The sequence below is a fragment of the Mchenga conophoros genome, linkage group LG6, assembly GCF_057382185.1.
Source record: "Mchenga conophoros isolate Kocher_MC1m ecotype Shallow Benthic linkage group LG6, M_conophoros_male_GT1.1, whole genome shotgun sequence".
NCBI classification, from domain to species: Eukaryota; Metazoa; Chordata; class Actinopteri; order Cichliformes; family Cichlidae; genus Mchenga; species Mchenga conophoros.
In genome coordinates, this window is record NC_140531.1 from 29,750,566 (window position 1) to 29,773,053 (window position 22,488).

Consider the following 22,488-nt stretch of genomic DNA (forward strand, 5'->3'; position numbering starts at 1 on the left):
AGAAAACACCGGGTTTCAGGAAATGCTGAGAGTACTTGAGCCCCATTACAGTATTCCTTCACGAACCTATTTCACCGATACCGCAGTTCCTGCTTTGCTTTCCTGCTAAATTAGAGACGGCAGTGTCAGCAGCACCCGCTGTTGCTCTGACCTCAGACGGCTGGACGTCAGGAGCTACGTAGAGCTACCTCACTGTCACCGCACATTACATTGATCCGGAATGACAGATGAAAAACTGTGTTTTGCAGACACGCCTGGTCATGCCACTGACAACTTAGCCAAAGGTCTCTCTGAAACTGTGGAAGACTGGAAGTTAGTGCGACCAAATGTGACAATACCTGTAACCACTGACAATGATAAGAACATAATTTATTCCGTCACAGCTGCTGGACTGGGGCCACAAATCAGATGTTTTGCACATACTATTAATATAGCTGCTCAGAAAGGAATGGCAGTGCAGAAGGTTTCCTATCTCCTGGCAAAGATGAGAAGAATTGTCTCCTTCTTTCACAGAAGCACAACAGGATGCAATGTGTTTAAGAAATACCAGCATCTGCTGCAGCTTAGTGAAAAAAAAACTGATTCAAGATGTTCCAACTAGGTGGAACTCCTCTCATGATATGATGGAAAGATACCTTCAACAGCAAGCTGCAGTGTATGCTGCTATGGCTGACAATACTGTGAAGAAGAGTATGAAGAACAATCAGAATCTAACTCAGGAAGAACATGCACTGGCTGAAAATCTTGTTACAGTCATGAAAACCCTAAAAACTGTGACAGTCATGATGTGTGAAGCGTCATCTTCAACAGGATCCATGATCCTGCCACTTAAAATGAACATCCTGAACTCTATGGCGCAGTCTGATGATGACAGCCCAGCAGTGAGAGATGTAAAAAAAAACATCAGGTAGGACCGGGAGCAGAGATACGCTAATCCTGCCCTTCAGAATTACCTACACAAGTGCACAGCTTTAGATCCTCGATTCAAGTCCCTGCGACACTTGGATGATGTCACTCAGCTGAGAGTCTATGGAGCACTCACCACAGAACTTGTCCTGAGCATTGAACAAGTAGGTGTTCTTTTTTTTCATTTTTGAAATTTTATTTTGCTACTGCTTGATTTATAAATATTATTTAAACAAATACAATTAACAGTTTGGTTGTTTATATTTCCTCAGGACCAAGCCGCAGGCACCACAGAAACTGCGACCTCCGCAGAGACTCAAGCAGCAAACTCTTCAGATTCACCATCAGCCTACGTAGGTAGGTAGTGTCCTTCAGAGCATCCTTCCCCTGAATTCGGACAAAGCAATTGTCTGTGTCTCCCCCCTTTGTTGTATCCATCCATCCATGTAGCCGTGTGCTCAGATTGTCTGTGTTTCCTGAGGTAAGTAGTTCCCGGTTTAAACCTATTCCAATTTTCTTGTATCTTCTGTTTTTGGGAGAGCTCAGCAATAAACTTGTTTTTGGACTTAATGTGACCTGTGGTAGGTACCTATTACAACAGGACAGAGCTGTAGGCACACAGTCAGTTAAAATGGTTTTAATGTTAATACAAAAATAAAAGTAAACATGTAACAGCAGCACCTGCAAACAAATAAAAGCGTTACTTTATTAAATGCGGTAAAAATGATAAAAATTGTATGATTGCCCGTGAGACAGGATAAGCGCTGCGGGGAACCTGTTAAAAACAAATCAAAATATATAACACACGTTAAAAGAGATGGCAACAGACACAGAACCCCAAATGGGCAAAACAGGGTTTAGGTCAACCCTGCTGGTAAACAGAACCTGTTACTGAAAGCAACCACACAGACACTAGTGTACTTTTCACTTGCAAAGGGAGCATTGGAGAGCAGTGCTGCGACTCGCCTGTCTAAGCAACTCCAACTGATTCCTTCGCTGCAGCCCTTTTTATTGTCAGCAAGCAATCATTCATGAATATGCAATTACAAATACATGTGACATTCTTAAGCAGGCACATCTGAACAACATCAGTGTCAATGTATTCTCTGTGTGCATGTGTGTGTGTGTGTGTGTGTGTGTGTTTCCAGTAGGGCTGGGCGATATATCGAGTTTTTAAAAAATATCGATATTTTCATACGAGATATAAGATGTGACAATATCCTTTATATCGATATAGTCTATGTTACGTTATAATTATACTTGTGGAGCCACAAGTTTGCCTCTCTTTCGTCCACTTTTGTCTCTACGCAACGTTACTCGGCCTCGCCTCTCCTTCACTGAATACAACTCCCCCTCCCCCATAGCTTCACCTGCAGGCAGCGACCAGATGGACACGGCAAATCTCCGTTAGCGAGTTGTGGGGCTGGACGGCGTCAACGTGTTAGCGAGCTAACCGCGCTAATGAGCTAACCACGCTAACGACATGCAGCCCACAGGGGCTGCACGGACTAAAATCCTTTCATTTTCTCAAAAGTTGACAGCGCGCCTTATGTATGAATTCTGGTTGTGCTTACTGACCGCGAACCGATTTTAGGTGGTACACGGCGCTCAGCAATCTGTCAAAAAATGTTTTACGACTTTGGTAAGCTACGGAGCTGCAGCGCTTGATGGATTGTCGGAGCATTACGGCTACCGTAGTCTGGAGCCTCGCGGAGTGATACATACTGTGCTTCGACGTAATATTACCGTATTGTGTGTGTATAAGGACCATAAATGGCACCTGTTAAGAGACATGGTTACGAAGCGGATTTCAAACTCAAGGCTGTCAGTCACGCAGTAGAAGTTGGGAACAGAGCAGCTGTGAAATCTGTCTATGTTATTATGTTCAGCATCTGTTAGTTTACATTTTGACTGCACAATTATGAGCTTTTTGTTATGCACAAAAACAACATTGTTTTCTTTTATTTATGGAGCATGATTATTTAATAAATGCTGATAATTTATTTTTGAGTAATTTCTTCATGTAAATCTATGCTGTATGTAAATAAAAATGCCTGTGTGACATCTGGGACACAGTGTGACTAAGAACTCTCTTTTTGTTCTTAACTTATGGCTTTAAAAAATATCGAGATATATATCTTATATTGCCACCCAGCTAAAAAATATCGAGATATGAATTTTGGGTCATATCGCCCAGCCCTAGTTTCCAGCCATACGATCTTTAAACTCTGTGTGAGGTATGCAGAAAAGCAGAAGTAAGCATCTTGCTAAACTATAAAAACAGGAACTTGCAATATGTCATATTTCAAATGCACATTTCAAGCTGTGAACTCTTTAAAGAAAACAGAAAAGTCTGGTTGAGATGAGAGGAAGTCTGCTTCCTCTCATCTCATGGTACACAAGTGCACACAGAATCTTATCAGACCTAATAAGGACATGATTTTTATCAGAATACAAATGATTATATATTTCTAAGCATAAATGATTATATGTTTCTAAGCACAAAAAGGTGAATCTTCAGTGCCGTCTTCACTCACTCAGGCATGCAAAAAGCGGGTTGGCTTTCCATGCAGTGCCCTCACTATCTGCAACGCGATATATTTATTAAGATTTTTTTAAAAAGGTAAACCACTCTAAAAGGCAATCAATATCTGCGGTGCCTATACAGAAAGAATAAAACAAATAAACTGAACAAAATCGACAGACACAGCCATCACAATAAGCTTTCAGCCCTTGGCTGTCGAATTACACCAGTTTAAAAACAAATTAATCCAGAAATCCACTCGACAAAGCAGCAGCTCGGTACTCGGTAAATGAAAGCAGGAGATGACTTACACTGGACACTAAAACGCAGCAGGAGTATCCCTCCAACCTGGCTTCAACTGTATTGCTTAGTTACCTGTCCACAAGTTGGCATCACACCCTAATAAATATTGGTCAGTGACGGTGGAGTCCACTACACGTTTCTCTGCCGCAGTAAGGCAATGTTTCCCACCTACAAGCGTGCAAATAACTTTAAATCTCTGCCAAACAGCCAGACCTCAAGTACATTTTCTATGTCCTACCGTTCTAACAGAAGGCTAGGGGGCCCGCAGCAAGCTTTCATAAAAGAAGTTAAAAGTGCCAACTCGCGTGGCTTGGACCAAGCACTCACAGCTTGAGGTTTGCTCCAGAGAAAACCTAATTGCCTACATCTGAGCTTATGAAAGGGACAAAAAACCAGCTCCACCTACCAAGGGAGGTTCCCAGACTCAGGTCTCACTTAACTTTGTGCTTTTGGAGTCCTGCGTTTGGGTCCTAACCTGCTTGCCACACAGCAGATTGCAACAGTTACAGCTGTCTCATGCGGCCACAAAATGCCAATAGTTTTCAATTATAATGTCTGACTGCTCTGACTTACCACTTTGCAGTGGTGCATTTGCAGGCCTGATCCAAACTGGGGGGGGGTTATGTTTTTAAAAAGGTTTTATCCAGCCCATGAGATAATCTTGTAAAGTTTAAACTTGGGAATATATTTTCCTCAATGTGGCCCCTAAGATAAAATGAGTTTGAAACCTCTTGCATAGAGGAACCAGGGACCATGACAAAAACTGTCTCAACTAACAAACCATAACTTAAGATAGAAGTACAGCAAAGCAGGAAGCTGTGTGCTTAAAACTGCAGATGCTATCAAAAACGGAAGAAAGAAAGATAAGGAGGTTATAAATTAGTTCTGCATTTTCTTATTACATGCCTTTGCCACACCACAGCAAAATAAGTTTGTTCTTAAATACAAATCTGACATGGATTGTGAAAATGGAGCTGATACTTCAACCAGAAGTAAGTAATTCAATTTATTTAGAAGATTTTCATGCTGTCTGTCAGTGTCATATGTTTGATTGGGGCGATCGTGGCTCAAGAGTTGGGCGTTCGTCTTGTAATCGGAAGGTTGCCGGTTCGAGCCCCGGCTCCTCGCCTCTGTCAGTGCGCCCCAGGGCAGCTGTGGCTACACTGTAGCTTGCCATCACCAGTGTGTGAATGGGTGGATGATTATGTATAGTGTAAAGCGCTTTGGGGTCCTTAGGACCCCAGTAAAGTGCTACACAAATACAGACCATTTACCATTTATTCTAGCTTTGATTATGAGTTTCATTGAAAACCCCACCTTGGTAGATATTGTTGGAATCAAGTGGAGGATTTTAGTTTTTAAGAAAACCAAACGATTAGGGAGTAAACTGCATTCAAAGTTTATTTTTTCAACCACTAACACTATTAAAATTATTTGATAATTGTATTTAATATTTATGAACTATTTAATAGTTTCTTCTTTTAAAGAACTCAGTATCAGGGCTTTCTAAATTCAGCTAAAACCGAGGTTATTGTACTCTGCCCACTTTTTTTCCGGTGGCCCTAATCCTCTTCCATACTAACCAGATACTTACTCACTGAAAAGCTTTAAGTTAATCCTAAATGCTGCAGCAAGAGTACTGACAGTGACTAGAAAGAGAGCATATTTCTCATATATTACCTTCTCCTTATTGGCTCCGTGTTTAATCCAGAATCTAATTCAAAATCATTCTCCACAAGGTTTTTTATAATCAAATAATAATAAATAGTGTCATATGACCCATTAGAGCTCTTCAGTCTCAGACTGCAGGCTTACTTGTTGTTCCTAGAATATTGAAAAGCAGAATGGGAGACAGAGCTTTCAGTTTTCAGCCCCTCTTCAGTGGAACCAGCTTCCAGTTTGGATTCAGGAGACAGACACTATCTCTGCTTTTAAGCTTAGGCTTAAAACCTTCCTTTTTGATAAAGCATATAGTTAGGGCTGGATTATTGGGCACCAGGTATGCTCAGGCAAATGTTAAATATAGTCCAGGTGTTGGTCAAACAGATGTACTGTACACTCGCTTTTCGACAGCCCCTACCAACAAACCAGGAAATGAATGCAGTCAATATTTCGGTCCTCTGTTCTCCTCCCTACAAGATCCAGCTGTTAGCGCTCTCCCCTCCTAGACTTGCTTGTCAGGAGCCGCAACTGACAAACCAGGAAATGAATGCAGTCAACATTTCATCTTTAAATATACATTTCTGAGAGGCTGTTTTTAGCCTGTGCTCTGTGCAATCTTTATGGTTTAGCACACCAGCTAATGCTTTTTTATCAGTCTGCTAATACACATCTGGTAAGAGATACAGATGCATAAAAAGTCACACCAAACGATTCCTGAACAGTTCTTACCCTACCACTGTAACCACACTGAACTCAAAAACCACTAAAGACAGTTTTTTTATGTATAAGATATTTATTATGTAACATGTTTATCATTTCTACTTTCTCTTTATTTACCCCTCCATGCATTTTTTTATTCTCCTGTTGTTGTTTATATTATTATTATTATTATTATGCATGAGTCCATATCCTGGCAGTGCACCATAATTTTCGTTGTACATTCTTATATAATGACAATAAATGTAATTTTCTTATCTGTTTGATACCTGCACACAGAAAGAAAACTCTGCAGACTGGTTGCTTTGAGCTTTGCACTTCTGTGTATTCTTCAAGCTACACTCAACATTTCACTACGACTGGCTTTTTGTGAGTCAACTTACATTTTCTTTGTAATGTGACCATAAATTCACCATCTGAATAATATAAGAATAGAAATGACAGAGAATTACCGTTACAGTTTGAAGAATTGCAATGAATTTAACTTTAATCAGGTTCATTCATGTGGCACTCTGGTGGTGTAGTTACTTAAGGAAATGTTTGCTCTTACAGACAGTTCTGATACAACAACAACACCAGATTGTGAGGCCATTATTAAAAACTTGACTAAAGAAGAAGACATTAAAATGAATGAATTAGGTGAGTGTAACGCTAAACAGTATTATCATTATTAACATTACTGTTTGTTATTTTCTTGAGCATAATTTTGAAGGTTCAGTTTTACTGTCCTTTGCAGCTTGCTATATCCAACAAGGATGGATATACTTCAAACACAGTTTATATTACGTTTCATCTACTAAAAACACCTGGAAAGACAGCAGAGAGGACTGTCTGCAGAGAGGGGCAGACCTGGTGATTATCAACAGCAGAGAGGAACAGGTACAGTATATAGGAGCAAAATCTGTTTCTGAGACACAAAGACAAAAGTGTAAAACTCAGATGTATTTAATGTTATTCTTTATTTCTTTTTCTGTGAATAAAAACTTCATAAGAGAGTTTAAAAATCGGACATGGATTGGACTGACTGACACCGAAAAAGAACAGACATGGAAATGGGTGGATGGGACTACACCTACCATCAGGTTTCACACTTTATGTTTGTTGCATGACTCTTTCATAAATTATTATTGGTAACTTGCATTTTAAGATAAAGTGTAGGTGTAAAGTTTTGTTTGTTAGATCAGTATACCATGACTTCAGTGTCAGTATAAAATGGTTAGTCTTTTTTCGTATTTTTTGTGTTCAGCTTCTGGGACACCGACGAGCCTAACAGTTATGGAGGAAATGATGAAGATTGTGGAGAAATCTATTTCTATAAAAGAGAAAACTCCTGGAATGATACACCGTGTGACACAAAAAAAGTCTGGATTTGTGAAAAAAATTTATAGATAATTAAACCCACCAGAAAATATTAAGATGTAAAATCATGACAAATAAATGTAGTCATATAATATCACCATTGATTTCAGGTTGTCAGCTGATTTTAAGTGAAAGCAGAGAGGCAGAAGAAAAGACAACCAACATAATACTTTGTTTATAAAGTTGGTGTGCAGGCTGTTGTCTGTATGTCATACATAGAAAAATATTTAAATACTGTTCAAATTATGTGATTATCTTCTTTTTATACATATAAAATATACCTCTGTCCCACTGTGTCTTTGTACAACACATGTACAAAGACTCTTCATACATGTGTTGGCAGCACTGATCTACTTTAAGCAAACATAATCATGTGTGTTTGCAAATAATATCAAAAATACTTTATTCATTACATTATAACAGCAAGAACTGTTTCTCGAGTTATGTGTGACAACATGAGCCTGGTTACTGGAAAACAAGTAAATGACTTCAATAGTTTGGAAACTAAATGAGAAAAATGCAAAAACCCATGTGGAAGATTGTCACAGTTACCATTTTTTAAGGGTGCCAGAAAAAAACCAAATTATTTGTAGAAAGAATGATGTGAAGTTGTCTGACTGCTTGTATTCAGTGCCATTTTGTTATTACCACATATACTTCATTAAAAGGCCTGGAATCGCTTTTTCTTATTAAAAAACCCATTGCCATTTTAGATGCGACATCTGTTTATGTTTAATGATCTACAGAATTATGAAAACAGCACACATTTGTTTGTTTGTTTGTTTGTTTGTTCATTTATTTCAAACATGCAAACAATATACAGGTAGATTTAATAAAGAAGATAAGAGAGAGAGAAAAATACTAAACAAAAGTCAATACATTTCAATATTGCTACCGTTCTAATTCATTTACATGTTGAAAGGGAGTGGGAAGAAGTACACACTTATTTAATCGCACCCCTTTGCCATAAGATATCAGTTAACATTTAGTCAGCTTCCTTACTGATATAATCTGTAATAAAAATAGTGAACAGATTTCTGATATAATATAATATCACATCATGATTTTTTTTAAATAGAGATATTTTTTGGATTGGATTTATATAGCGCTTTTCAAGGCACCCAAAGCGCTTTACAATACCACTATTCATTCACTCTCACATTCATACACTGGTGGAGGCAAGCTACAGTTGTAGCCACAGCTGCCCTGGGGCAGACTGACAGAAGCGAGGCTGCCATATCGCGCCATCGGCCCCTCTGGCCAACACCAGTAGGCAAGTAGGGTAAAGTGTCTTGCCCAAGGACACAACGACCAGGACAGAGAGCCCAGGGATCGAACCGGCGACCTTCCGGTTACAGATGTGATTTCCAACCCCCTGAGCCACGGTCGCCCACAGATATTCACTTAATTTCAATATTTCCCTTGTCTTTATAGTTCGAGAATATCAAATTTTTATATCTCCTTTTGAACTGTTTTATGTTTGGACATTGCTTTAATTCCATATTCAAACTGTTCCACAGTTTCACTCCATGCACAGTAACACAAAAGCTTTTTCTTGTAGTACGCACCTTCCCTGTTTTGAAGTTACAAAAACCCCTTAAATTATAACTTCTTTCAAAAAAGGATACTCTGAATATTACCTGGCAGTTCTTTATTTTTTGCTTTGAATAGAATTTGTGCTGTTTGGAATTTCACTAGATCGACAATTTTCAATATTTCAGACTGCAAAAATCGTGAGTTTGTATGTTCCCTTATAACCTGCACTGTGGATGATTCGAACTGCTCTTTTTGAAGAGTAAAAAGTGAAGGCAATGTGGTTTTATAGTTGTTGCCCCAGACTTCTGCACAATAGCTTATGTATGGTGAAATCAGCGAACAGTAGAGAATATGAAGTGATGTTCTGTCTAATACCTGCTTTGCCTTGTTTAGTATTGCAATGCTTTGTTATACTTTGGAATGAATGTATCTTACGTGAGGCCTCCAGTTAAGTTTTTCGGTACCACTTTACAATAAGGCTCCCCTTATAGATGCTAATAAATAGTTTATAGCTATATTATTAATTAATTTGTAAATGCTTTATAAACCATTATTAATGGTTTATTATGCATTAGTTAAGGGTGAGAAAGAGGAAAAAAACTGACCGGTTTCTTGCCAAATAGTGAGCCAAATGTGTTCACCTATATATTTCATCTAGAGTTGCTATATTAAACATTTCAGACTAAGTTACTATCCTGTAAGCACAATCAGCATTTGTAAACATATTTTTTATCATATAAAATTGTACTTCAGAAATGCATTATAAATATCCACAACTATCAATCGGAGCTTTGTTGTAAAGTGTAAAGCATAAAACCATTTATTAATGAATAATAAATATTTATAAATGCCAAATGGGAGCCTTATTGTAAAGTGTAAAGCATGACACCATTTATTTATGACTAATAAACATTTATAAATGCCAAATGGGAGCCTTATTGTAAAGTGTAAAGCATAACACCATTTATTAATGACTACTAAACATTTATAAATGACAAAAGATAGCTTTGTGGTAAAGTTTAAAACATGTCAACATTTATTAAGGACTAATAAACATTTATAAATGCCAAATGGGAGCCTTATTGTAAAGTGTAAAGCATAACACCATTTATTAATCACTAATAAACATTATAAATGACAAAAGAGAGTTTTGTTGTAAAGTTTAAAACATGTCAACATTTATTAAGGACTAATAAACATTTATAAATGCCAAATGGGAGCCTTATTGTAAAGTGTAAAGCATAACACCATTTATTAATCACTAATAAACATTTATAAATGACAAAAGATAGCTTTGTCGTAAAGTTTAAAACATGTCAACATTTATTAATCACTAATAAACATTTATAATTGCCAAAAGTGAGTCTTAAATGTATAATGTCACCATTTATAACACTTAGACCTAAATTACAATCAGTGCTTGAAATAACATTTAACTACTGTCAAAAATGGCAATGTATTGTAAGAGTAACACATGTAACATTAAATGTGTTTTTTAAAACACCAAACAGTCACCCACTCCAAAAAAAGTTCATGCCAGACTGGTTCAAACTGGAAATATTTTTTGTATGTCCTTAAATAAGCGTCCCAGTGGTCCATCAGGGTGTCGCGCTCCAGTTCCTCCTTAAGAAAAGTCAGTTTCTCTCGCTCCTTGTTAAGAAGGGCAGTTGCAGTAGGGGCAGGATTAGAAGAAGAATCTAAAGAACAAACAATTATTAAATTACAATACTAAAATAATTTATAATCTAAACTTGGGAAACTCAAATAAAATATTGAGTTTGCAAGTGTTTTGGAGTTTGCATGTGTTTTGGAGTTTGCAAGTGTTTTGGAGTTTGTACGTGTTTTGTCTCTAGGGGCCATCGTATATATTAATTGAAGTGCTTTGAATTTGTACCACTGATTTCTTCTCCCAGTTATGAGCCGCCTTTAAAGGCTCGTTACTTATTTTATGTATGCTACCTATCACAAAGCAAGCACAAATTATTATTCTTATTCTATTAAACTGTAGCTTGCCTCCAGCAGTCTGTGAATCTGAGAGTGAATGAATAATGGATAATGGAATTGTAAAGCGCTTTGGGTGCCTTGAAAAGCGCTATATAAATCCAATCCATTATTCTGTTTTTCTTAAACAGATTGCAGAGAAAATTGGGTGGCCTTCAGTGATAGTTTGTACCAAGTTTCTTCAGAGCAGAAATCCTGGCCAGAAACCAGACAAGACTGTCTTCAAAAAGGTTCAGACCTGATGATTATTAAGAACCGAGAGGAACAGGTGTGTGTGTGCAAACCTAATACAAATGTGTGTAGAACAAAGACTAAAACAGAGGATTTTTGGATTTTGGATTTTGCAAGTGTTTTGGAGTTTGTACGTGCTTTGTCTCTAGGGGCCACCGTAAATATATACTGCACATATATGTACACATAAGTGCATATATATATATATATATATACATATATATATATATATATATATATACACACACACACACACACACACAGAAAGAGAGAGAGAGAGCATAAACCCTGCAAACATAGAGAGAACATGATGCAAACTCCACACACTCCACACAAACCCAGGATTCTTGCCTCACCATGCTTTTTAAAAAGCTAAATTTGTTAAAATGTTACAGAGCCAAAAATGCTGTTAGAGATAAATCGGCCATCAAGCATTAAGATATAATTACACTGAAGCTTTCTCTGAAGGTCATCTCTGTTTGTGGTCATGTCTTCCAATCTTTTCTGGAGCTGGTCTCTCTCTTTAACCAGATTGTTGTGACTGGCCTGTAATTGGTCTTGTTTGGTTGTCAAGTTGTTGAAAATGTTCTCTAAATGCTTTCTCTCGCCGGTCACATTGTCAACAGGCTGGTGTAGCACCGCTTTCTCCATTTCCCAATGAGATTTGCTTTGGGTGGCTGTGGTGGACACATCATCATGAAATAAATGCATCACCTTTGAGGATTTTAGCATGCTAATTACATTTCTTTTGTACTCACAAAGACAAACCACATTTATGAGTCCAATCAGGAGGAAAACACACAGCAGACCCAGAAGAATCACAGCAGCTCTGCAGGAACTCTTCTTTACAAATTCAGCACCTGAAGATAGAAGTCAGTATTTGTTATATGTCTAAACATTTTATTATAACACCAATTTGGAGGCTTTGGGGTTAGGGTTTTTCCCGCTGTAAGCATCCACTGGGGTAACGGGGGTGTTGGGGCTTAACAGGTTCTTATTACTTTATTATTATAGCACTATGTCTGTGAAGGTTCTCAGTCATCCAGGTGATCATAGTCAAAGGAGCTTGCAAATTATAGCACTAGAGATTATAGCACTGGGAATAAGGGAAGGATTATGGATGAGCACCATGATGAAAACTTGTGGCAGTATATATACAGTACTCTGAAAAAGGTATAAAATGTAACTGATCGTTGTCTCGTCGTTACTGTCATGAATGGTAAATGGCCTGTATTTGTATAGCGCTTTTACTAGTCCCGCCTAGGGACCCCAAAGCGCTTTACACACCCAGTCATCCACCCATTCACACACTGGTGGAGGCAAGCTACAGTTGTAGACTGACAGAAGCGAGGCTGCCATATCGCGCCATCGGCCCTTCTGGCCAACACCAGTAGGCGGTAGGTGAAGGAAGTGTCTTCCCAAGGACACAACGACCGAGACTGTCCGAGCCGAGGCTCGAACCGGCAACCTTCCGATTACAAGGCGAACTCCCAACTCTTGAGTCACGGTCGCCCGTGGCCCGTCTACACCTTCTCCATGCTGTGTCTCCTGCTCCGTGTTCAGGAGAACTTCTACTTCCCAGTCCTGCTCTCCTAGTCTATGCTTCCTAGATTTAGTTTCCTAAGATTAGTTAGTTCCAGTTTGAGATTATTGGTTTGTTTTGGTAAAGTTTACTTCTGACAAAGGATGTTCCAGCAAATAAAGCTGTGCTTTCAGATAACTTCCTGTTTCTCAATCCTGCATTTGAGTCCACATCCTCCCTGCACACAGCGGTAGCCTCGACACATAACACTTGTTTAATCAGCTACTATCTCGCCTATAGACTTTTTAATGTCTACAGTCTCAGATCAACACACTATCAGTGCCCTTCGGCACTATTAGCAGCAGGAGCAGCAGTAACCCCTTAACTGCAACATTGCACCCAATCACGTAAAACATAGGCTACTTTTGCACTTTCAGACGTCTCTGCATGGCCCTGTGCATCAGAGCCACTTCTGCCAACAATTGCCAATTTAGGCCCAGTTACAGACACGTGAGTAGATCACACCCTGTGTCCACGTGGGGTTCGGCCTTGCAAATTCTGGTTGGTTGGTTTTAAAAAATTAGGCGAGGAAAAAAATCTACTTTTTCTGTGTTCCAGCCTCAGTAACTTTGACACAGTAACATCTGCTGTAATATTTATCCAATGAAATCTCAGAAGTATTAGCTTTATTTTGATACCAAGATTGTTTAGATGGGGTTTGTAATTGTAGAGAAATACTCCGTTCATTTTGGTCATGTCTTTTTCGAGCAGGAAATGACAGTGGTATGTGAGATTCGAATGACAACAAGGTTGAAAGGAAAATTAAATTCCTCTCTTGTTCAGAAAGTCTTGTTATGTCATGTACATTAACTAGCTTAATTTGATTAATATCTTGGTAATGAAAGTATAAATACTGACTGAACTGTTGAGTTTAACTCTTATAATATTACCTCTTTTTCAGCTACTGGAAAAATGGTGAGCTAAATGATGAGAAAAAAGACTACTGTGGACAGATAGATACTTACAACTCTTACAACAGCTGGAATGATGCATCATCAACATCTGATAATTTGTTTTGTTGTCAGTGACACAAATGCTGTTAGTCACAAAGTTTTTGATTGCATTATTATTTCTCTTCTAAACTCCTTCCAGTCAGGCAAATGCCAGCAATGGCGTAAAATTAAACCAACATTGAAACTAATACAAACATTATTAAACAATAAAAACTAAACTGAAAAAAAAAACCCACACATTCTGGAAAATCAGCTAAGAGCAGACCAGGATTAAACAAAAATGTATGTCTCAATCAAAATTAACAGCCAAAAAGGATTTCAAAACCACAGTAACTCTACAGTAAACCAGACTCCAGATTACGTTCCCTGAAATTGGTCTTTTGTTTTCTTGAGACAATTTGTATGAAATTCTCTGTTCTATTTTTAGTTTGGTTTATGCACAAAACCTCAGCAACATGTACATTGTAATATCTATAGATATGTTTGTGTTCTTTACCTGAGGGTGTAGGTCCGAAACAAAAAGGAGCACAAGAGTCCAATCACACAAGAAAACAGTCCAAGAACACAGGAAAACAGATCAAAAACAAAACCAAACTAGAGCTCAACAAGAGTCCATGAAAAGTTCAGGGGGCCGACCGTGTACACGGCAACGGCGGCGACGGGCAAACAGTTCTGGAGGCCGACCGTGCACACGGCAACGGCGGCGACGGGCAAACAGTTCTGGAGGCCGACCGTGCACACGGCAACGGCGGGGACAGGCAAACAGTTCTGGAGGCCGACCGTGCACACGGCAACGGCGGCGACGGGCAAACAGTTCTGGAGGCCGACCGTGCACACGGAAACGGCGGCGGAGGCAAAACCAATCAGGAGGCCAACCACTTGGAAGGTAGTGGCGGCCACTGAGCAGGTCCGGAGTTCGGCCGCGATGCCAGCGGCGACCACGAACGCTTTCTGGAGGCCGTCCCCGAAGGCCATGATGCCAACTTAGAGGCCCGGAAGACGGCCGGCAGAGGCGAGGCGGAACGGGTTGAGCTGGCCCTGACGGCGGTGTGGCAACCGCAGGACCAGACGAGGCAGGACCAGACGAGGCTGGACCAGGCGTGGATGAAGACACGGAGGCTGGACCAGGCGTGGATGAAGGCAGCGGGACGGCTGCGGAACCTGACGGCAGCGACGCTGCAGGCAGTGATGCGAATGGTGATGATGTAGAAGTCGCGGGGGATGACTCAGCAGACGACGGCTGAACAGACTTCCCCGGACCATCAGCAGAGGTGAGGATGTGCTGGATAGATTGTGATGGTTACTGGACCCTGTTCAGAGAGGTTGCTGTGGTCTGCCCTCAGCCCTCCAATAGCCACTGAGCATTGCCATTATGGGTTGTGCCCTTCTCCCATATGCTCTTCCAGTATTGCTCCATCTCCAGCCTTGGTAGTGCTGTTCTCATGTTGTTCTCCTGCCACTGAGAGTACACCTTGGCTGATTCTGTAGAGAACAGCTGGATTATTCTCCTGCCTTCAATCTCTCTGGTGTACCTCTTTAAGCGGCTGGCAAGGGCTGTGAGCCATTGCTTGGCAGTTTTCAAGGCCTCAGGTATGGACAGCTTGCTGTACTTCTCAGGCACCTTCTTTGTCCCACCTTTCTGCAGCTCTGACAGTTGGCTAACCTCCCTCTGTGCTACTTTGTTCTTCCAGTATTGCTCCGTCTCTAGCCTTGGTGGTGCTTTTCTCATATTTTTCCCCTGTCACTGAGAGAACTTCATTAAACAATTCAGAGAGTTCACATGGATCAGACTGACTGACTCAGAAGAAGAGGGGACCTGGAAGTGGGTGAACGGGACTTTACTGAACAGAAGGTTCATAAATTCTCTTTATAATTTAAAGTTATAATCACTAATAATGTGTCAATATTGACCAATCATGACCAGTCATAAAACTGTTCCACAAAGTAGTTGCATTTTGCATAAGTAATGTTGGTCATGTTGTATAAACAGTTTAAAGATGAGTGTAGCTGAAATGCATTCACAAATCAATAAATATGTTTTTATCATAGTAAGTAATTACTCAACCTTCAGTGAATTGTATTCTGTGATTGAATGTTTCGTGATATGTTGCAGCATCTGCAGGTATACAGAGACTTGAGTTCAGTGTATCGGACAATATCTAAGATTTAAACAGTTAATCATTATCATTATTCATATTTAATCATATCATATTTATTCAATATTTTATCGTTATTTGATTTATTTAGTGGTTACTGTTTTACTGATGCAGGTTGAACTTCAAGCTACAGCTAATTTGAGGACCTCGTTCCTGTTTGTTCACAAGTTGTTGATATGCATCTCTGATTTCTTGTTCAAAGCTGATTCTTTAGTTTCAGATGGCACAATGGAGAGCTCAACAGCTACAATGGCCCAGATGAAGACTTTGGAAAAATGAAGATCGTTAAAGATGAAAACAAATGGAAAAAACATATGGATCTGTGAAAAGATTGTGGATCTGTAATTGGCTGTCGCACTAGTATTTTAAGCCACAGGGAAAACGGCTTATCATTATGCATGCAAGTTCAAACACACATGGACTTAAACCTTTATTAATGCACAACTAATAACAGGAAATATGTTGCTTTGCCACATGTTTCCTGTTTTTGTGAACATCTCCCTTCACAGCAACCAACAAGAGTTAGCAGCACTGTGAAATTTCTTTTACAAAGAAGGACAAATCAGATACTTTGCTGTGTATTAATAAATTACTGCAACAGTGAAAACTGCTCAAGTGTGTAAAAAGAAAACTTCTGACTATGTAAAAGTAACAGTCAGCAAATATCCGACTGAACTTTATTTCTCTGTAAGACAGTATTAGCGTACTACTACATACTAAATAATAACAATTGTAACAATATTTTGTTGCCAAGACAACAATGTGGCAGGCAGAGTACTTTGATGTGTTACTCATTAAGTAAACTTCTTGCTGTGGTTAGCACTGTAACCTCAGATAAATTTGGCAAAGCCGTTCTGAATCAGCCATTTTACTAATAAACTGTATATCACATGAAAAGGACTGGATTTCAGTTTTCTTTAAAAGAACTTTATATTGTATAGCACAAAATTGTCATTCCATTTGATCAGATTTATTGGCAATTTGTTTATAAAAATTAAATATGCCGAAAATTTTTTTAGAGGTGGCTATGTTGTTTAAACATTTTCCTTTTGTTTTAATAATCCTGGATCATTGTGGAACTCAGCAACCTTTGTATGGAAGTGTGATTGGATGCTTGTATGTGTATGTCATATCTTATATATGAATATGAACTCTATGCAGGTCTGTACACCTTATAGACTATAGACTATAGTCTCCACTCACAGGCTGAGGACCGGCTCCCGATAGGACAGTGTGCTGATCCCCCTCCTGTATTGCCTCTACACCTACGACTGCAGTTTGGCCCACAACAACAACAACCTCATCATCAAGTTTGCTGATGACACCTCGGTAGTCGAACTCATGTCAAGGGGAGAGAAAAAGGGAGACAGAGAGGAAGTCTTAAAGTTGGCAGCATGGTGTTCAGAGAACAACCTGGCACTGAACACCAAGAAAACCAAAGAGAACATTGTCAACTTCAAGAGGCACAGCACTGACATAGCCCCCTATTCATCAACGGTGACTGTGTGGAGAGGGTCCACACCTTCCGGTTTCTCCATGTCCTTATCTCCACTGACATCTCCTGGACAGACAGCATAACAGCGGTGGTCAAGGCCCAGCAGCAGCTGCACTTCTGCTGATCTTCTACTGCTCATCCATTGAGAGCCTGCTGACATACTGCATCACAGTATGGTACGGCAGCTGCACTAAGCTGAATAGAGTGAGGTTTCAGAGAGTACTCAAGGCAGCACAGAAGATCATCGGCTGCCCTCTCCCCTCCCTGATGGACATTTATTCTTCCCGGTGCCTCCGCAGAGCAGCAAATGTTGTCAAAGACAGTTCCCACCCTGGTTTTGACCTGTTCAACCTGCTTCCCTCAGGGAAGAGCTACAGGTGCATCAGCACAAAGACGGACAGATGCAAAAATAGTTTCTTCCCAAACGCCATAACCACCCTGAACTCACACATGCACTGACAACACAGTTTCACCCCCCAATCCAAGGACTTTCCTCTATACACAGAATACACATCTACCATCACCACTGTGCAATACTTAATTTACATGCAATGTCCCACACTGTAAATGTATAAGGTTATGTCTTTATTTATTTTTCCCCCCAATTTGTATAATTGTACATTTTATTTATTTATTTTTGAATACTGTTCATATGTAAATAGTCACCCACCTTTTCCCACATGTCTGCATTGAGTATGAGATGCCCTGTATCTTATTGTACATGTGTATAGTGGCAATAAAAGGCATTCTATTCTAAAGCTGGGTCATGTAAAGGACATGGATGCAGAGCTCAGCAGAAAATCTGCAACAGAATTGCTGAAAAAGAAAAATTATGGTGTTGCAACACCCCACTCAAGGTCTAGACCTCAACCGGAAAAAAATGCTGTGGTAGAAACTTTACAGAGCTGTGCTGAAATTAATGCCCACAAACCTTAAGGAACTGAAGCCACAGTGTAAAGAAAAGTGGGCCAAAGATCCTCCACAATGATGTGAAAGACTGATAAAGTCCTACAGAGATGTACTACTTTATGTTATTGCGAAAAGCAGATCTAATAGTTACTGAATCAGAGGGTTCATTGGTTTCTGTGGTGGTAAGTAAGCAGGGGCAAATATGTAGCAAAAGGGTCAGTATTTTGAGGAACAGGAGGTTGTTTTTTCAGTGTTAAAAAAGGGAAACAGGAAAAAGAGAAATCAGTTTGTGGATGAGTTCAAAATATCATTATATGAGTACATTCCTTAATTTTATCCTGATAAAATAAAGAACAGCCTGAGATGGACTATGAAAATGTACCTGATACATCAGCAAGAAGTAAGTATCTTAAAGATTGTTTATTTGTTTCATTTCAGCTCGGTGTAAGTACGCGCTCCACCATTGTCCACCATCGTGGGCAGTGTCAGAAACAGGTGAAGGGTTTTGTTCAAAAACAAACAGATCCAACCAACTGTGTGGAGTTTCTTTTCATCTGCTGGCAGTAATATGAAAATACTTTTTAGACATTTGAGTCTTTTTGCTGTTTAATAAAGATGATTTTGTGTTTGTCTATTTGATTTCTGCACACAGAAAGAAAACTCTGCAGACTAGTTGTTCTGAGCTTTGGACTTCTGTTTATTCTTCAAGTTATTCTCAGCATTTCCCTGCGACTGGCTCTTCGTGAGTTCACTTACATTTTATCTGTAATGTAAAATTCATCATTTGAATAGTGTACGAACAGAAGTTAGAAATAATTACCATTACCATCGGAAAAACTGCAACTAACTCCACTTAATTCAAGTTTATTTTTACAGCACTCTATTATAACATCACAGTCTAATTACTTTGTCAGCAGTTTACTTAATGAGGCCAAAACCTCATATTATTATATAAGACTGGAATAATTTATAAAATAATTACAAAACACTTACAGCTGTCTGTCCACTCCTTTAATAAAGAAACGTGGCCCTCTAACACATACTATCACATCACTGTATAATTTCTTCACTACAAACTGTCTTGGCCTCCATCCATCTGTGGAATAACTGAATAAACGAAATATATCTAAATGCATCCTTTAACATAATGTTTTATTTCACATCAGACCAGGCCACTAAAAATGAGACTAAAGAAGAAGAGTCACTGAGGAGGAAGCTGAATATTTTCGGCAAGTATGATGCTGGAAATTAAGAGTCAAATCTTAAATATTAGCCCATTTTACTAATAGTATTATCATTAGTGAAGTAGATGAAACCGTTTTCTTTTATCTTTTTATGTTTACATTTTGAACAGATCTCAATACAGAACAAGGATGGGTATACTTCAGGGGTGATTTTTATTACATTTCTCATATTAAAAAGTCCTGGAGTGACAGCAGAGAGGACTGTTTGCAAAGAGGTGCAGACCTGGTGATTATCAGCAGCACAGAGGAACAGGTACAGACTGTAATTCTGAAATCTGCAAGAGTTGAAACAAAGTTTTAAGAACTGCAAGATTGCTAAGATTTATTTTCTTGATTCTTTTACTGGGAACAAGAACTTCATAAGGCTGTTCAGGCGTAACACGTGGATCGGACTGAGTGACACAGAGGAAGAGGGGACGTGGAAGTGGGTGGACGGGAGTTTGCTGAACAGCAGGTCCATACATTTTTAATTTTTAATAATAAATACTGATAATTTATAAATCAATCCTAATCTCAATAAAACTCCACAAAGCAGTAGTAATCACTCATAATAAAATCCTCCATCCATCAGCAGCAGCACTTTATTCATCCTCACTGTGTGTTGTGTAAATATACTTGAAGTAAATGTATTATAGTTCAAAATTGGTATGATATCAAAATATTCTTCTATTAGAATAGAATAGAACAGAACAGAATATATTTTAGTTTCACATGTAAATATAACTAAAATAACAACTATAAAAAAAACACATAAAAACTTTGTAGACATAAAAAACGAAGACGTAAAGTTGTCATGAATATTTCAATATCCACACAATGTTTATGCTCAAAAAGAAGTAGGAAGAAGTTTGCATTTATTTGTTCCCACCTCCTTATTTAAAATTCCATAATTTGCAAATCAGAATTCACAGTTTGGCTTATTATCCCACAATATACACGTTTAACTGCATAGAAGTCTACACTCATATAAAATACTCACATAAAAGAATTAAAGTTCAAAAACCAAAACATTTTTACATTTGCCAAACACCCCGTCATTAACACGCCACTAAAGCTGTGTGCTTTGTCCACATAATCTCTTTTATATTTGTTTTTAAACTGAGTTATGTTTGGGCATTGCTTCATATAGAATTACATCGATGTGACAGTTATCTTAATGAAAACTTTAAGTTTGGGTTACTCTCGCCTTGATCTATATAAGATGTCACACTAAAATGTTTTAGATCATCAAACAAATTTAAATTTTAGACAATGATAACACAAGTAAACACAGAATACAGTTTCTAAATGAGGGTGTTTATTAAGGGGGGAAGAATGCCAAACCTACACGGCCCTGTGTGAAAAAGTAATTTCATCCCTGTTTGTGGATAATGGCTCTCACTGTGGTTTGCAAGAGTCTCAAAGCCTTTGTAAACCTTTCCAGACAGATAGCTGTCAGTGACTTTGTTTCTCAGGTGTAACATGTAGGTTGGACAAAAATGCAAAACAGGAAACCAGGCAGGGGGTAAACACTTTTTTACACCTCTGTAAGCTATAGGATAAGTACTCACTATTCAGTGGGTGGATATCTGTGACTAAATATCTCTTAATGTGCAGTGGTATCTCATTTTGTGTAACTTGGGTTTTGTAATACGCACACACTTTGTTTTTATCACTATCTGCTTATTACTTTATTCAATTTTATTCAATTTTATTTATATACCACCAAATCACAACAGCAGGTGCATCAATGTGCTTTAGGATTAGGATTAGGGTTAGGATACCGTGTGTGTAGGACTTAAAGTCAGAGCTAATTTGAAGACTTTCTCCTTTGTTTATAAGTTGCTGAAATGCAAATCTTCATTTCAGCAACTTGGCTGAAAGGCAACTTTCTTTAGTTTCAGATACTGGCGAACCGGGGAGCCCAACAGCCTTGGAGACGAAGACTGTGGCGTGATGGCAGCCAATGACGAAGAAAACTGCTGGAATGACGCAAACTGCAGAGATGAAAACTTTTGGATCTGTGAAAAAAAGGTGGAACAGTGATCAGTAGCAGGAAAATTGTTCCATCACATACAGATGTTAACATGTTTGTCTCGACTGCTGGCTTGCTAGGTTGTGGAAAATCCTTTGAATTGATAATTTGTGAGTCTTTTATATCTGCTTTTAAATTCCTTAGGGAGACCTCTAAAGGGAAGTCTGCAGAGCATGTAGATGAAACCCTATTTATAAATTGCTGTTAAACATTAAGTTCCTGTTATTATTGTATACTTACTAACACATACATAGAGTTCCACTAGCTGATGCAATTTTTAAAATAATTCAAATGTTGAGAGAATACCAATATAATAGATGAGATTTTCTTTTATATTACATTTAAAGTTCCGAAGTTCTCACTTTGTTGTTTGAATAAACTCAGTTTTCTGGTTTTAACATTTTGTTTAATCAGGGTATGCTGTTGTAGGCTATTAAAGAACACTTCTTTGTTTCTGTTCCATAACAGAAGCTATAAATGCTACTAAGCCATCTTTCACATAACAACGCTAAGCCCTGACATCATATTACTGTAAATACAACAAGACAAAAGTCTCTGTACAAAAACAAACATCCTTGATTTGTTAGCATTAAGATATTGAAACATATTTTTCTCTCTATCTGTATGTAGCTTAACTTAATTTGAGTGTGTGAAGGAAAACTGTGCATTAAAGTGAACTTCCTTATATTAATGTTTCTCATTTCTGATGCAAAAGAAAAAGCCAAGAATAACAACATATACAAGAGCATTGGTGACTTTTACAAAGTATGCGCGTCAGCAGCCACTTTGTAACTTTGTATCTATCCTACTTGAGCAGTCAAGGCTTTTTGTTCACACACACACATTCATACAGCTCTTTTTCTGTCGAACCAGTTTCTATTTAACACACATGAAAG

The 22,488-nt window shown here is 38.6% G+C and overlaps 2 protein-coding genes across 2 annotated transcripts; both read left to right on the forward strand.

Annotated features, from left to right (window-relative positions):
- Positions 1-4,642: 4,642 nt before the first annotated feature.
- Positions 4,643-10,000, forward strand: LOC146572886 (CD209 antigen-like protein A). Its single transcript, XM_085277326.1, has 6 exons — positions 4,643-4,725; positions 6,392-6,481; positions 6,665-6,751; positions 6,849-6,991; positions 7,109-7,194; positions 7,359-10,000. The coding sequence occupies exons 1-6, from the start codon at positions 4,689-4,691 to the stop codon at positions 7,498-7,500; spliced, it is 585 nt and encodes a 194-aa protein (XP_085133452.1). The 5' UTR covers positions 4,643-4,688; the 3' UTR covers positions 7,501-10,000.
- Positions 10,001-18,559: 8,559 nt separating this feature from the next.
- LOC146572887 (C-type lectin domain family 4 member M-like) lies at positions 18,560-22,277 on the forward strand. Its single transcript, XM_085277328.1, has 6 exons — positions 18,560-18,734; positions 18,987-19,076; positions 19,501-19,563; positions 19,689-19,831; positions 19,932-20,032; positions 21,456-22,277. The coding sequence occupies exons 1-6, from the start codon at positions 18,698-18,700 to the stop codon at positions 21,601-21,603; spliced, it is 582 nt and encodes a 193-aa protein (XP_085133454.1). The 5' UTR covers positions 18,560-18,697; the 3' UTR covers positions 21,604-22,277.
- Positions 22,278-22,488: the final 211 nt, after the last annotated feature.

Excerpts from the sequence above, each read along its gene's own strand:
- LOC146572887 (XM_085277328.1), top strand. The coding sequence starts at position 18,698 with ATGGACTATGAAAATGTACCTGATACATCAGCAAGAA. Across the intron at positions 18,735-18,986 it reads ACCTGATACATCAGCAAGAA|AAAGAAAACTCTGCAGACTA; the intron begins GTAAGTATCTTA and ends TTCTGCACACAG. Across the intron at positions 19,564-19,688 it reads GAGGAAGCTGAATATTTTCG|ATCTCAATACAGAACAAGGA; the intron begins GCAAGTATGATG and ends CATTTTGAACAG.
- LOC146572886 (XM_085277326.1), top strand. The coding sequence starts at position 4,689 with ATGGATTGTGAAAATGGAGCTGATACTTCAACCAGAA. Across the intron at positions 6,482-6,664 it reads TTCACTACGACTGGCTTTTT|ACAGTTCTGATACAACAACA; the intron begins GTGAGTCAACTT and ends TTGCTCTTACAG. Across the intron at positions 6,992-7,108 it reads TCAACAGCAGAGAGGAACAG|TTTAAAAATCGGACATGGAT; the intron begins GTACAGTATATA and ends TTCATAAGAGAG.